This window comes from Bufo gargarizans, chromosome 4, assembly GCF_014858855.1.
Source record: "Bufo gargarizans isolate SCDJY-AF-19 chromosome 4, ASM1485885v1, whole genome shotgun sequence".
In the NCBI taxonomy this organism is placed as follows: domain Eukaryota; kingdom Metazoa; phylum Chordata; class Amphibia; order Anura; family Bufonidae; genus Bufo; species Bufo gargarizans.
The window spans coordinates 298,062,096-298,077,455 of record NC_058083.1 but is presented as its reverse complement, the minus strand read 5'-3'; the positions used below and the strand labels follow the sequence as shown (position 1 = coordinate 298,077,455).

General features: G+C 43.8%; 1 protein-coding gene across 1 annotated transcript in view; it reads right to left on the bottom strand.

The window, feature by feature from the left end:
* Positions 1 to 300: 300 nt before the first annotated feature.
* Positions 301 to 15,360, bottom strand: part of RFX6 (regulatory factor X6) — a 115,676-nt gene continuing 100,616 nt past the window's right edge. The window contains exons 18-19 of the mRNA XM_044291745.1: positions 1,860 to 2,081; positions 301 to 470 (exon numbers count right to left, since the gene is read on the bottom strand). Coding sequence (XP_044147680.1) covers positions 301 to 470; positions 1,860 to 2,081 — 392 coding nt within the window. The remainder of the gene's footprint in view (positions 471 to 1,859; positions 2,082 to 15,360) is intronic.

The window sequence follows — 15,360 nt, the reverse complement described above, 5'->3', positions numbered from 1 at the left end:
AAAGAAAAATAGACAAGTCTGCTCCCAGTCATTATTTGGCTGAAATTGCAGTGGGAGTTCAGGTAGCTTAAAGATTGTGCAGTATGCTTTGTCTGTGTCATTTGTTACTGTCTCAAATCTCCTCCATTCCAGGACTCATTCCTCAACTAGTATTGAATTTCAGTTTTAGGTACAATTCCATTCAGACAAGAACATCTAAAAATTCATTATGATCATACGTCTTTTCATTTTTTCTTTCATTTGGATATGTCAGTTTTATTGTGGAGAAAGTTTTTTTATTTTTGTTACATCAATGTTGCTTTATGTGCTTCCTGAAGTAGCTCCCATAAAGACTGTGTTGATTGGAGGCAAAGAGGACAACATCTCTCGGGGCTCATTAGAATCTACAGAGCCTTGGTCAGCATATTGTCCAGATGTACCATATATGCACTGAGAAGAGGAGACAGGTATTCCACTCTGCATGTTAGACACTGTGGATTAAAAGCAGAAAAGATTTGCTGTTGAATTTATTAGTTTATTTCAGGAGGACCTGTGTGGTGGAAAGATCTAGTCTATTCATGAATGAAAAATTCCAAATATGACAGCTGAAATAGAATGTCAATGACAGTTTTCGCTATACACAAAGTAATAATGGTCAGGGCCGTCTTTAATATTGATTGGACCCTGGGCAAAAATGTACTTGGGCCCCCTGGATCCCGCCTTCCCACACCTTAGCAGGCAATCGCGCCCTCCACCACAACACACACACAAAAAATCCACACATCTGGTAGAGTCCAGTGAATGACTGTAAATACTTGCAGTTCTGAAGACTCCAGCGGCTCAGGGTCAGTGCTCTGGGCAGCTGGGCTCAGGCTGGAAGTGGGCACCGCTCTGCAGGAAGGAGACCAGGGCTCGGCTCACCCTAGTGTTACAGTGCACCCCAGCACCCCACAGTATGCAGTATAGCACCCTATAGTATACAGCACCACACAGTATGCAGTTTAGCACCCCACACTATACAGTACCCCACAGTATATAGTAGAGCAGTATACCAGCCCACAGTATACAGCACCTCACGGTATACAACACCTCACTGTGTACAGCACCCCAAACTATACATGATACAGCCCCCCACACTATACAGTACAGCAGTATAGCACTCCACACTATACCGCACCCACAGTATACAGCCCCCCACACTATACAGTACAGCAGTATAGCACTCCCCCCCCACTATACAGGCCCCCCACAGTATAAAGCCCACCACACAGTATACAGCCCACCACACAGTATACAGGCCACCCCCCCAGTATACAGCCCACCACACAATATACAGCCCATTACACAATATATAGCCCACCACACAATATACAGCCCACCACACAGTATACAGCCCACCACACAGTATACAGCACCCCACTATGCAGTAGTTTACAGTATATTAACATAACAGCCCCTGTCACCTTTTTCTGATGTAATCTTTACACAAAAAAGCTCCACAGTTAACTTCTGCAACACTCAGTAGGACCTGTGATGACCTCATAGCCATGTGACCAGTAATTGCTAGGTTACTGGTCACATGGTAATGATGTCATTAAGGTCCTAGATCAAAACTCATTAAGGTCCTAGAATTAAGATCATTAACACAGTACGATCATGATGCCTGTGTAGCCGACAGCCTGACACCCGGGGCAGTAGCTAGCAGGGCTCAAGAGGCAGCTGCCTTGGGCCCCCCAGGAGCAACTGGGCCCAGGGCAGCTGCCCCTTTTGCCCCTTGGTAAAGACGGCCCTGATAATGGTGACAACTATCCCCTTTTTCAAGAAAATGATTGATGTTCTATTGTTTTCTAAAGAAATATTAAAATTTGACTTTGCCTTACCCACTGAATTGCGACAAAGTGTAGGTGGTGGTGATGAATCGCCATAGTAGGATCCCACTTGTTTTCTTCCACTGTCATCTAATATATTAAGTGGATCCTGAATATCATTAAATGAATGCAAAGGTCGAATGGAACTAATGCTGCTAATAACTGACACGTGCTGATCAATCATTGAACCAAGCCGATGGGATTCTGCATAGTTTATATTGTTTCCAAAGTAACCTGTGAGGAAACACAATAATAAAGTGTATTAGAGTTTGGATGTGTTGTCAGAGGTAGATCCTATTAGAATTCAAAAACTATATTTTTAAAGGAACTTTAGAGAAAAAAGAATTTAATGCAAATGGCTGCCACAGAGGGTGGTGTATGCTGTTTAGAATTGCCCACTATGAGAGAAAGTGTAAAGCCTCTAGGTATTAGTGGCCCCCATTCTGGTATATAAAGCCTGCCCATGTATGCCATGCATGTAACTCCCAGGGGAAGCCAACCATTACCCTATCTGCTGCTATAGAGAAAATGCAGTATTACATGGAGGCCATTTAGATGAATGACTGCCCATGTACTACAAGAATAGTTTCAGTTTGCCACAATAGGACCCCTTTTTTACATGGCAACTCTCATAGTGGTATCCCAAGCGGGGGGTTATCTTCTGAGACGTCCCATGTGCACTTTAAGGAGGTGAAGACAATGGTTGTCTTGAAGAGACAACTGTTGAATTGTTTACATTTATGGCATGCATTCAGAGAATTCATAAATAGTCTGAAAATTATGATATCTGATAACTATGGATGCCATTTAGCTTCATAAAACCCTTAGAACCAAACGTGTTCTATTACAATTAAAATGTGACTAATTTAGACAATATCCTTATAATAAATCATGGCTACTGGTATGTTTCTAAAACATAGGCAAAAGCTCTGCTTTAAGTCTGACCTGTCATACATACAACTTAATAGTGCAGACAAATATATGAAACTTTGCAATATAGCTTATCATAATTTATTGTCTTGCACTCACCTGACACTCAGGCTGCAAACTAAGCATAAAACTCGCCACAACACAGAGTCCATGCACTCCAAATACATATTGCCATCATGTATCCAATTTTGGGGGCTGACTGGTTGTCCAACACATACACTCTGCTCTCCAGCAGTCAACAGTTAAACAAACATTCTTAGAAAGGCTATGGATACTTGCATAGGATACAAGGACTAAACATAATACAGTTTTTAAACTTTTTTTAGAAAGTAACAAAAAGAAAGTTAAAATAAAAAGAAATACAAGAAAACAAAGCAGTCATAAAATAAAAAGGAAAAATAAAAGACCTAACACTTAAGACTACGTTCACATTTGTGAATGGCAGTCTGCTATTCAGTTGTGGCAGAGGATCGGTATATTGTAATTGCTGTATCTGACATAGCCGAACACCGAATGCTAGCTTTCTGCCAGAACAATTCCACTGCATGTACAGTGAACAGGTATGCGGCGGGCACCAGTGGTGTCTGGCTATGCCAGATATGGTAATTCTGGTATTCTGCCGAAACAGATTATCAGAATGCCTTATGCGGAATGTAACCTTTCAGGCTTTAGTCTCTTATGTTTTCTTGACACCCATAATTTTTTTTATATAACGTATTTTTTGCTTTATAAGACACACTTTTCCCCCCCAAAAGTGGGGGGGAAATGGCCGTACTTCTTATAAAGCGAATGCTAGTGAGCGCTTTCATACTACACACCAGGTTTTAACCTTTCTGAACTTGGTTGATTTAAAAAAAGAAGCCGACTGTGAGTAGAGTAAGACCCCTTTCACAAGAGCTAGTTAACCACTTCAGCCCCGCTAGGTGAAACCCCCTTCATGACCAGAGCACTTTTTACACTTCGGCACTACACTCCTTTCACCGTTTATCGCTCGGTGATGCAACTTACCACCCAAATGAATTTTACCTCCTTTTCTTCTCACTAATGGAGCTTTCATTTGGTGGTATTTTATTGCTGCTGACATTTTTACTTTTTTTGTTATTAATCAAAATGTAACGATTTTTTTGCAAAAAAATGACATTTTTCACTTTCAGCTGTAAAATTTTGCAAAAAAAACGACATCCATATATAAATTTTTCGCCAAATTTATTGTTCTACATGTCTTTGATAAAAAAAAAATGTTTGGGCAAAAAAAAATGGTTTGGGTAAAAGTTATAGCGTTTACAAACTATGGTACAAAAATGTGAATTTCCGCTTTTTGAAACAGCTCTGATTTTCTGAGCACCTGTCATGATTCCTGAGGTTCTACAATGCCCAAACAGTAGAAAAACCCCACAAATGACCCCATTTCGGAAAGTAGACACCCTAAGGTATTCGCTGATGGGCATAGTGAGTTCGTAGAACTTTTTATTTTTTGTCACAAGTTAGCGGAAAATGATGATGATTTTTTTTTTTCTTCAAAGTCTCATATTCCGCTAACTTGTGACAAAAAATAAAAAATTCTAGGAACTCGCCGTGCCCCTCACAGAATACCTTGGGGTGTCTTCTTTCCAAAATGGGGTCACTTGTGGCGTAGTTATACTGCCCTGGCAATTTAGGGGCCCTAATGTGTGAGAAGAACTTTGCAATCAAAATGTGTAAAAAATGACCGGTGAAATCCGAAAGGTGCACTTTGGAATATGTGCCCCTTTGCCCACCTTGGCATCAAAAAAGTGTCACACATCTGGTATCGCCGTACTCAGGAGAAGTTGGGGAATGTGTTTTGGGGTGTCATTTTACATATACCCATGCTGGGTGAGAGAAATATCTTGGCAAAAGACAACTTTTCCCATTTTTTTATACAAAGTTGGCATTTGACCAAGATATTTATCTCACCCAGCATGGGTATATGTAAAATGACACCCCAAAACACATTCCCCAACTTCTCCTGAGTACGGCGATACCAGATGTGTCACACTTTTTTGCTGCCAAGGTGGGCAAAGGGGCACATATTCCAAAGTGCACCTTTCGGGTTTCGCAGGCCATTTTTTACACATTTTGATTGCAAGGTACTTCTCACACATTTGGGCCCCTAAATTGCCAGGGCAGTATAACTACGCCACAAGTGACCCCATTTTGGAAAGAAGACACCCCAAGGTATTCCGTGAGGGGCATGGCGAGTTCCTAGAATTTATTTATTTTTGTCACAAGTTAGCGGAAAATGATGATTTTTTTTTTCTTCTCTTTTTTCCTTACAAAGTCTCATATTCCACTAACTTGCGACAAAAAATAAAAAATTCTAGGAACTCGCCATGCCCCTCACGGAATACCTTGGGGTGTCTTCTTTCCAAAATGGGGTCACTTGTGGCGTAGTTATACTGCCCTGGCAATTTAGGGGCCCATATGTGTGAGAAGTACTTTGCAATCAAAATCTGGAAAAAATAACCGGTGAAATCCGAAAGGTGCACTTTGGAATATGTGCCCCTTTGCCCACCTTGGCATCAAAAAAGTGTCACACATCTAGTATCGCCGTACTCAGGAGAAGTTGGGGAATGTGTTTTGGGGTGTCATTTTACATATACCCATGCTGGGTGAGAGAAATATCTTGGCAAAAGACAACTTTTCCCATTTTTTTACACAAAGTTGGCATTTGACCAAGATATTTATCTCACCCAGCATGGGTATATGTAAAATGACACCCCAAAACACATTCCCCAACTTCTCCTGAGTACGGCGATACCAGATGTGTGACACTTTTTTGCAGCCTAGATGCGCAAAGGTGCCCACATTCCTTTTAGGAGGGCAATTTTAGACATTTGGATCCCAGACTTCTTCTCACGCTTTAGGGCCCCTAAAAAGCCAGGGCAGTATAAATACCCCACATGTGACCCCACTTTGGAAAGAAGACACCCCAAGGTATCCAATGAGGGGCCTGGCAAGTTCATAGAATTTTTTTTTTTTCGCATAAGTTAGCGGAAATTGATTTTTTTTTGTTTTTTTCTCACAAAGTCTCACTTTCCGCTAACTTAGGACAAAAATTTAAATCTTTCATGGACTCAATATGCCCCTCAGCAAATACCTTGGGGTGTCTTCTTTCCAAAATGGGGTCAGTTGTGGGGTGTTTGTACTGCCCTGGCATTTGAGGGTCTCCGCAATCATTACATGTATGGCCAGCATTAGGAGTTTCTGCTATTCTCCTTATATTGAGCATACAGGTAATGAGATTTTTTTTTCCGTTCAGCCTCTGGGCTGAAAGAAAAAAATGAACGGCACAGATTTCTTCATTCGCATTGATCAATGTGGATGAAAAAATCTCTGCCAAAAAAAAAAAAATGGAGGGGAAAGGCGTCTGCCAGGACATAGGAGCTCCGCCCTACATCCATATCCACTTAGCTCGTATGCCCTGGCAAACCAGATTTCTCCATTCGCATCAATCGATGTGGATGAATAAATCATTGCCGGGATTTTTTATTTATTTTTTATATACAAAGTGTTTGCCAAAGCATAGGAACGCCGCCTCCTCCTCAGCTCGTATGCCTTGGCAAACGTATCTGTCACTGCAGAGGAGAAAATCCCGTCTTGCAGCGCCGCATACACCGACTTGCGTGTAATCTGACAGCAGCGCAATGCTTCTGTCAGAATGCACATCGGTGCTGCAGCTAGTAGATCGGTTGGTCCACCTGGAAGGTAAAAAGACAAAAAAAAAAAAAAAAAGAAAAAACCAGGCCACAACGCAATAATTTTATTAACTTTGGAACAGAACATGTAACTTTAACTTTTTGAACTAAACATTAACGTGTTTGCTTACTGGTGTTTTTTTTTTTTTTTTTTTTTTTTTACCTTTATAGAACAATCCTCTCCTTCCCCATGGGTCAATGTGCAAAGCGCAAATCGCCCAAAGATGTGGCGAAGTGCGTTATGCACTTTGTCCCATGTGAAAGGAGACGTTTGCAGCAGCTGTGAGTGAATGGGCCCTAATAGCCCTGTGTGCCTATCCTGGTGAGATGATCCCTATGCTAATAGTGTACCTGTGAGTGAAGCATAGGGCACGGTGGTCCGGACAGTCAGGACAGAAATAGCGGGTGTCACGCCTTATTCCACTCCTGCTACAGACACGACATTTTTTTCGGGGTGGCGGTCAGTTTGAGGTACCAGGAACGACACTGGGGAAGTGTCGCTCGTGTAGACGGCTAACTACACTGGTGGATGGGGCCACGGAACCTCCTGGATACAGGAGGTTCGCGATGATCTCTTCCTGAAATTTGAGGAAGGATCCAGTTCTCCCAGCCTTACTGTAGAGAACAAAACTATTGTACAGAGCCAATTGAATTAAATATACAGACACCTTCTTATACCAGCGTCTGGTGCGTCGGGAAACTAAATACGGAGCCAACATCTGGTCATTGAAGTCGACCCCTCCCATGTGGAGGTTATAGTCGTGGACTGAGAGGGGCTTTTCAATGACACGGGTTGCTCGCTCAATTTGGATTGTCGTGTCTGCGTGAATGGAGGAGAGCATGTAAACGTCACGCTTGTCTCTCCATTTCACCGCGAGCAGTTCTTCGTTACACAGTGCGGCCCTCTGCCCCCTTGCAAGACGGGTGGTAACGAGCCGTTGGGGGAAGCCCGCGCGACTAGTTTGCGCGGTACCACAGGCGCCAATCCGTTCTAGAAACAAATGCCTAAAGAGGGCCACACTTGTGTAAAAATTGTCCACATAAAGATGGTACCCCTTGCCGAGTAAGGGTGACACCAAGTCCCAAACTGTCTTCCCACTGCTCCCCAGGTAGTCAGGGCAACCGACCGGCTCCAGGGTCTGATCTTTTCCCTCATAGATCCGAAATTTGTGGGTATAGCCTGTGGCCCTTTCACAGAGCTTATACAATTTGACCCCATACCGAGCGCGCTTGCTTGGGATGTATTGTTTGAAGCCAAGGCGCCCGGTAAAATGTATAAGGGACTCGTCTACGCAGATGTTTTGCTCTGGGGTATAAATATCTGCAAATTTCAGGTTGAAATGGTCTATGAGGGGCCGAATTTTGTGGAGCCGGTCAAAAGCAGGGTGGCCTCTGGGACGGGAGGTGCTGTTATCACTAAAGTGCAGGAAACGCAGGATGGTCTCAAATCGTGTCCTGGACATAGCAGCAGAGAACATGGGCATGTGATGAATTGGGTTCGTGGACCAATATGACCACAATTCATGCTTTTTTGTCAGGCCCATGTTGAGGAGGAGGCCCAGAAAAGTTGTAATTTCGGAAACTTGGACTGGTTTCCACCGGAAAGACTGGGCATAAGAGCTTCCCGGGTTAGCGGTTATAAATTGTGTGGCATATCTGTTTGTTTCGGCCACAACTAAGTCTAAAAGCTCCGCAGTCAAGAACAGCTCAAAAAATCCCAGGGCCGAACCGATCTGAGCTGTCTCAACCCGAACTCCAGACTGGGCAGTGAAAGGGAAAACTACGGGTGCGGCGGAAGTTGGGGACTGCCAATCAGGGTTTGCCAGCACCACTGGGATTCTAGGGGCTCTACGGGCACGTCTTTGCGGTGGCTGCGACGGGGTCACTACTGCACGTGCCACCGTACCAGCTTCAACTGCCCTTCTGGTGCTCGCTACTTCACCAGGTTGTACGGCAGTGCTGGTACTAGGTCCAGGAAGGGCTGGGCTGCTGGTGTATGCCTCACCACGTAATCCGACAGCACCAGCCCCACTCTGCTGCTCTTGAAGCGGATCCTGCGCAACCTGCGGTCTAGCGACACGGGGCCGGGTACGCCTGCTGCTATCAGGGACCTCAACCTCCTCGTCCGAACTTTGGGTCAGAGAGCCACTGCTTTCTACAGGTTCGTATTCTGACCCGCTGGATTCATCAGATGAGGGTTCCCACTCCTCATCCGACTGGGTCAGAAGCCTGTAGGCCTCTTCAGAAGAATACCCCCTGTTAGACATGTGGGCAACTAAATTTAGGGGTATTCCCTGAGACTACCCAAGAAAAAAAAAGCAAGCCTGTCTTACAAAGGGGAGGCTAGCGAAGTACCGGAGGCCGCTGCGGTTGATAAAAAATATCAAAACTGATTTTTTTATCGCCGCAGTGCGTGTAAAGTGAATGTGCAGTGATCAAAAAAAATAATTTTTTTTGTCACTGCGGTGGGGCGGGCGTGGGCGAACGCACGTGTGGGCGACCGATCAGGCCTGATCGGGCAAACACTGCGTTTTGGGTGGAGGGCGAACTAAAGTGACACTAGTACTATTATAGATCTGACCGTGATCAGTTTTGATCACTTTCAGATACTATAAAAGTACAAATGCTGATTAGCGATACGCTAATCAGCGAATAACGGACTGCGGTGCGGTGGGCTGGGCGCTAACTGATCGCTAACTACCTAACCAAGGGGCCTAAACTATACCTAAAACCTAACGGTCAATACCAGTGAAAAAAAAAAGTGACAGTTTGCACTGATCACTTTTTTTCCTTTTCACTAGTGATTGACAGGGGCAAGAAGGGGTGATCAAAGGGTTAATTGGGTGCTGGGAGGTGATCTGGGGGCTAAGTGTACTGTAGTGGGTACTCACAGTGATGATGTGCTCCTCTGCTCCTCTCCTGGAACCAACCGACCAAAAGAAGGAGCAGAGGAGCACAGCAGCCATATAACCCCATCATATTTACTAATATGTGGGGTTAAATGGCTGCTGATTGGATTTTTTGAAAATCATCAACCTGCCAGCCAATGATCGTGGCCGGCAGGTTGATGACGAACTTCTTCTTTGAATTTTGCCGGCCCGCGATGCGCATGCGCGGGCCGGCATACCCGGAAATCTCGCGTCTCGCGAGAGGACGCACCGGCGCGTCCACCCAGAGCAGCACGACCGCCGCGAAGACGCAATCCTGCGTACGGCGGTCGTGAGGAGGTTAAACGCATAGCACCTGCACTGAATCCTGACCCATTCATTTCAATGGGTCTGTGTACATGAGCTTTTTTTTTCACGCATCAGTTCTGCGTTGTGCAGGGGCGTTGCTAGGGTCTCAAAAGATCCGGGGCACAAGCCCCAATAAATACGCCCCCCCCCCCCCCCCCGCACTATGCTGTACTTCAGGTGACGTCTCCTCTCTATCATCGTCTTCTCGGTCTGGACAACTTCTCTCAGCCGCCTCGTCTCTGCAGAGTGTGACACACAGACATCTTAGCTTCCTCACTTTCTATCATTATCCCCCAACTGGAGTCCCCACAGTGTTATCCTGCTGCTTTCTATGCCAAAACCTCAACCCCCCCCCCCCTCATACCCCCAAATACTATCCTAAAGAAACATTACTGCCCCCCATAGTAATAGTGCTCCTCATAGTCCCACCAATAGTAATTCCCTTCTAGAATGCCCTTATTAGTAACACTGCCCCAACCGTGATAATGCTCCTCAACAATGCCCTCCCATATTAATAATACCCTCACAGAGTCCCTAGTAGAAATAAGGCCCCCTATTGTTCCCCCAGTGGCAATAAAGCTCCCTACAGACCCCACAGTAGTAATAAGGCCCCCATAGTGCGCTTAGTAGAAATAAGGCAGATCTACAAGACCCTCCTATAGAGCCCCCAGTAGTAATAAGAACGCCTATAATGTCCCCTGGATTTGCAGTGCCCCCTGCAGTTATAATCCTCCCTCCACCATACAGTCCCATGTAAATAACATCACCTCCTCCCTAGCCGCCTCCAACGCACAATCCCATGTAAACATCACCCCCTAAGGCTACTTTCACACTTGCGTTCATGTACTTGTACAGGACGGATCCGCACCGATAATACAAACGAATGCATCCGTTCAGGACCAATTTGTTTGTATTAGATTTTAATTTCTAAGTCCCAATACGGATCCGTCCTGACTTACATTGAAAGTCAATGGGGGACGGATCCGTTTACAATTGCACCATTTTGTGTCAATGCAAAGGGATCCGTCCCCATTGACTTACATTGTCAGGACGGATGCGTTTGGCTCCGCAAGGCCATGCGGACACAAAAAACGCTGCTTGCAGCATTTTGAGGTCCGCCTCCAAAATGGAACGGGGGACCGCACGGAGCCGAACGAATGCATTCTGAATGGATCCGCATCCATTCAGAATGCATTGGGGTTAAACTGATGCATTTGGGGCTGCTTGTGAGAGATCTGAAATGGATCTCACAAGCGGATCACCAAACGCAAGTGTGAACGGACCCTAAACATTAAGTCCCATGTACATAAACATCATTCCCCCCCACCATCCACTTTCAACATACAGTCCCATGTAAATAACATCCCTCCCTCCCCCAGCCACCTCAAGCACACAGTTCCATGTCAATAACATCCCTCCCTTCAGCCCTAAAATACATCCCAGTTAAATAACTACAACTCCCAGTTTTTTTCTACCTCTCCCTTCACTTACCTCGCCTGTACAGACATCACTATTAGGCTCCTTCTCCTCTTGACTCCGGTCCAATCCTGAACTGGGAAGAGGCGAAAGACCTTTGGTGACATCACAGGCCATGTGATCAGCAAAACAGGCTGTGATAGGATGACCTGGATGGTGACATCATCCAGGTCATCCTATCACAGCCTGTTTTGCTGATCACATGACCTGTGATGTCACCAAAGGTCCTTCGCCTGTTCCCACTATAAGATTCAATTGTATTTGCCGTTCTGTGTACGGCAATACAGTTGCATCTAGCAGGCAGGCAGGACATTCGGGGCATGGGACAAAACATCCGGGGCCCAGGCCCCGAATGTTTTAACCTAGCGACGCCCCTGGCGTTGTGTGAATAACGCAGCATGTTCTATATTCTGCGTTTTTCACACAGCCCTGACCCCATAGAAATGAATAGGGCTTCAGTATCCTGAAGCAAGTGCGGAAGCGATGCGTTTTTCACTGATGGTGGCTAAGAGATGTTGTTTGTAAACCTTCTGTTTTTTTATCACGAGCGTAAAAAAAAGCATCAAAACGCATTGCACCCGCACGGGAAAAACTGAACGCAATCGCAGACAAAACTGACTTAACTTGCTTGAAAAATGGTGCGGGTTTCACTGAACACACCCTGAACGCATCCAGAGCCAATCCGTGACGCTCGAGTGAAAGAGGCCTAAATGTATGTAAGGGTTTCAGAAAAAGCTGGGTTCTGGTAGACTGATCTGGTTCCTATGACAGCTTACAGGATGAGATTTCATGTGATATAGTCCTTGCTGGAAGACATGTAGGAATCCAATTTTTCAAGTTAAAATTACTTAAAGGGGTTGTGTCACAAAACATAATCTATCTTTTTCAAACTAGCCCCTGGATCTGAATACTTTTGATATTGCATGCAATTACAAATTTTGCATAGCCAGTGAGCTATTCAATAAAATGTATCTGTATAGCGCCACTTGCTTTTTGTTATTTTTTGTCTCAATGAACTGGTCGAACATGCTCAGTTCAAATCTTCCACTGCCACCAGCCATATGTTATGTTAGAAGCTGTGGCAGTTACAAGGAGAGCGCTGCAGCAGAAAGGACACACCCCCTGAGCTGCCAGGCTGAAGGTGATCTGGCAATGCAATCGGAGCAGTGAATGTAGAGATCTCTGGACCCAGGTGCAATTCTAGCTTTGTTGGAAAGGTATCGTCATGTACTATGTGATGTCTGATTTTAATTTTTTACAAAGACCATGGCATAAGTAACCCCCATAATTTGGGTTGCTGAAGATAGACTTTATTTGCTGCAGGACTAGCATTCTGTTATTTTAGTTTTTCATTAAACCCTACTTTACTGAACCTTACCCTGCGCCTGTCTGCCTGGCCAGTCATTTTCTCTTATTCTTGCCAATGTGCTGCAAATATGATCATTTGCTACTTGCTAAAATACTGTTACAAGTAGCTTGGTGCCAAAGTCTTCTGTGACATGTCACCCCTAAGTTAATACAGTCTGCTCTAGGAACAGTTTGTCGCTGCTATTCTAAACAATGACTTACATGGAGGGGACCCACATCTGTCACCTCCATTTAAAAAAACTTCAGATGAAGAAGTAGCGTATGTGCAGTGTGAAAGTGCTAATAGACATGACGTGTCACATTCCCGTAGTAAGTAAAGCTAAATCCTATTGGTAGCATGTTCGTGAAAATAAACAGAAAGTGGCCAAGCCTTTTAAAGCAATTATGGTGAAATTCCACTTTACACCACACATTGATACATTTGCCTTGAACCCCTCTTTAGTATACTATACAGTAGTGCTTCAACCCTTCTGAATTTTCCATATTTCTGCAAAAATTTTACCTAAAACTGCATTAGATTTCAACACAACCACAAGTAGATAAAGATAACCAAATAAAAAAATCAGTCAAAAATATTAGACTTATTTATTAAGGAAAATGAACCAATATTGCATGGCTATGAGTGGCAAAAATATACAGACGAGCAAAAGGTGAACAATGTTTTGAACTTATGACTTTCAGGCTCCATATCTCACTATCCACTACTGATTTGAACATAAGACTACCATCATTTTATAGACAATCATCTTGGCTATCTCATACATAAATTGGATTCGGAATTATTTAGCATATCATTAGTTATGTAACTGCATTGTTATTGTTTTGCTCCTGGTGGTGGAAATATCTTTTTCTTCTTGTATACTACAGATTTCAACCTGTTCTTTCATTCCCTAATAGCTCAGTGTGTTATTAGGCTGATTCCCAAGTGAAAGGATTGTTCTAATCCAGGAGCAGCCATGAAGAAGATTTCCCAATAAAAGAGAGACAGCATCGTCTAGCTCATCAATAGCGGTATTTTGGCCAAGAAAATTGCCAAACTGCATCATGGAAGAATATGAAATAAAGTCTGTCCATCCATTCCAAAGCCAAGAGGTTGACCTCCAGGCAAAATATCGTAGTCAAGAAATCATCTCATTACAAGGTCTATCAGTTCTGGCGCATCAAACATGGCAGTGGAGGTGGATTGTATGCTTCCTAATAGTGGGATCACAGATATCTATGCAAACACTGCGCGATGTGCATTACACAAGTCTGGAATGGTGGCCTGAAAAAAGGTGAAGATGGCTCGACTTCAAAATCGTCATAAGAAGCGTCGGCTTGAGTTTTCAAAAGAGTATGAACAGCGGACAGTAGAAGATTGGAAATGGGTGAATTGGAGCAATGAGACAAAAGTCAATAGAATGGGCTCTGATGGGTGCAAATGGGTCTGGAAGAAACAAGAGAAAAGGAGGCTAATGGATGAAGAATTTGAAGGAACTGTCAAGTTTGGTGGAGGAAGCCTGATGATATGGGATTGTTTCACAGCCAAAATGGGGAGATATCGGAGCCAATAGGGTTACAGAGGGGAACTAGGCAGGGGTGCCCACTCTCCCCATTATTGTTTGCTATATTTGTGGAACCGTTGGCATGCAAGGTGCGAGCCGACGATAAAATCAGGGGGTTTGGGGGAAGGGGGGCATTAGATAAAATATGTTTATACGCGGATGACATTTTGTTTTTCCTGGACGGGGGGGCACAAATGTTGTCATATCTGATGGAGACAGTGAATCAGTTCGGACAAATTTCTGGTTTTAGGGTGAACTGGATGAAGTCGGTGCTGCTCCCAGTTGGTTACGAAATTAAGCGAAGGGATATAAATGTGAAGATATTAAAACCCACAGAAGCATTTGAATACCTCGGTATAAAAATCAGTTCCCGGGTCCAGGAGTATATAGAACTCAATATCTCCCCTCTGATTAAAAGGATAAAAAATAAAATAAGCACTTGGCAAAAATTATTGATGCGGCAGGCGGACCGAATCGCCATTATTAAGATGGTCCTGTTACCACAGATTCTTTATGTCATATCATCATGCCCTGTGTGGATAGGGGATCGCTTTTTTAAGGCACTGGAAGGAATGATAAATGACCTTATATGGGGAAAAAAAGGGTTAGGTTGAAACAAAAATACTTATGGTTGGATGAAGAAGATGGGGGTCTGTCGGTTCCCTGTTTCAGAGGTTACTATTATGCATCTCAGCTTCAATGGTTAATGACAGAGGATGACAGAATACGTCACTTCTTGATGGGCGAGTTCGAAGGGCTCCAATACAATGTGATTAGTCTTCTGGAAACTGGGAGTATTAAATTGAAGGGTAGGAATTGTCCAATCAGCAAAATGATGCACTTAGTATGGGCTAAAGTTAAAAAGTTATTGGGAATAAATTTTTCACTAGAGTTTACCCCCATATGGGGGAATCTAAATTTAAGTGAGTTTCAGGGGTTAGATGATTATATATTTTGGAAAAAAAATGGTATTAAGTACATATCACAGATTGCGGTGGAAGGAAAGATTAGGGCATTAGAGGAAATGGAGCTTAGTATAGAACTAGATACTCTCACACGGTTTAGATATTTTCGATTAAAACATGCATTTGAGTCAACTAAAAATAAAGAGTATTTAGTTACTGAACACTCGGAATTTGCCGATTTCTGTAATTACAGTATCGGCAAGAAAATATCAATCTCACAGATATATAAAAAAATTAAAAGGGGATTAGGGGGGGTGACGAAATTTAATAGTGAAAAT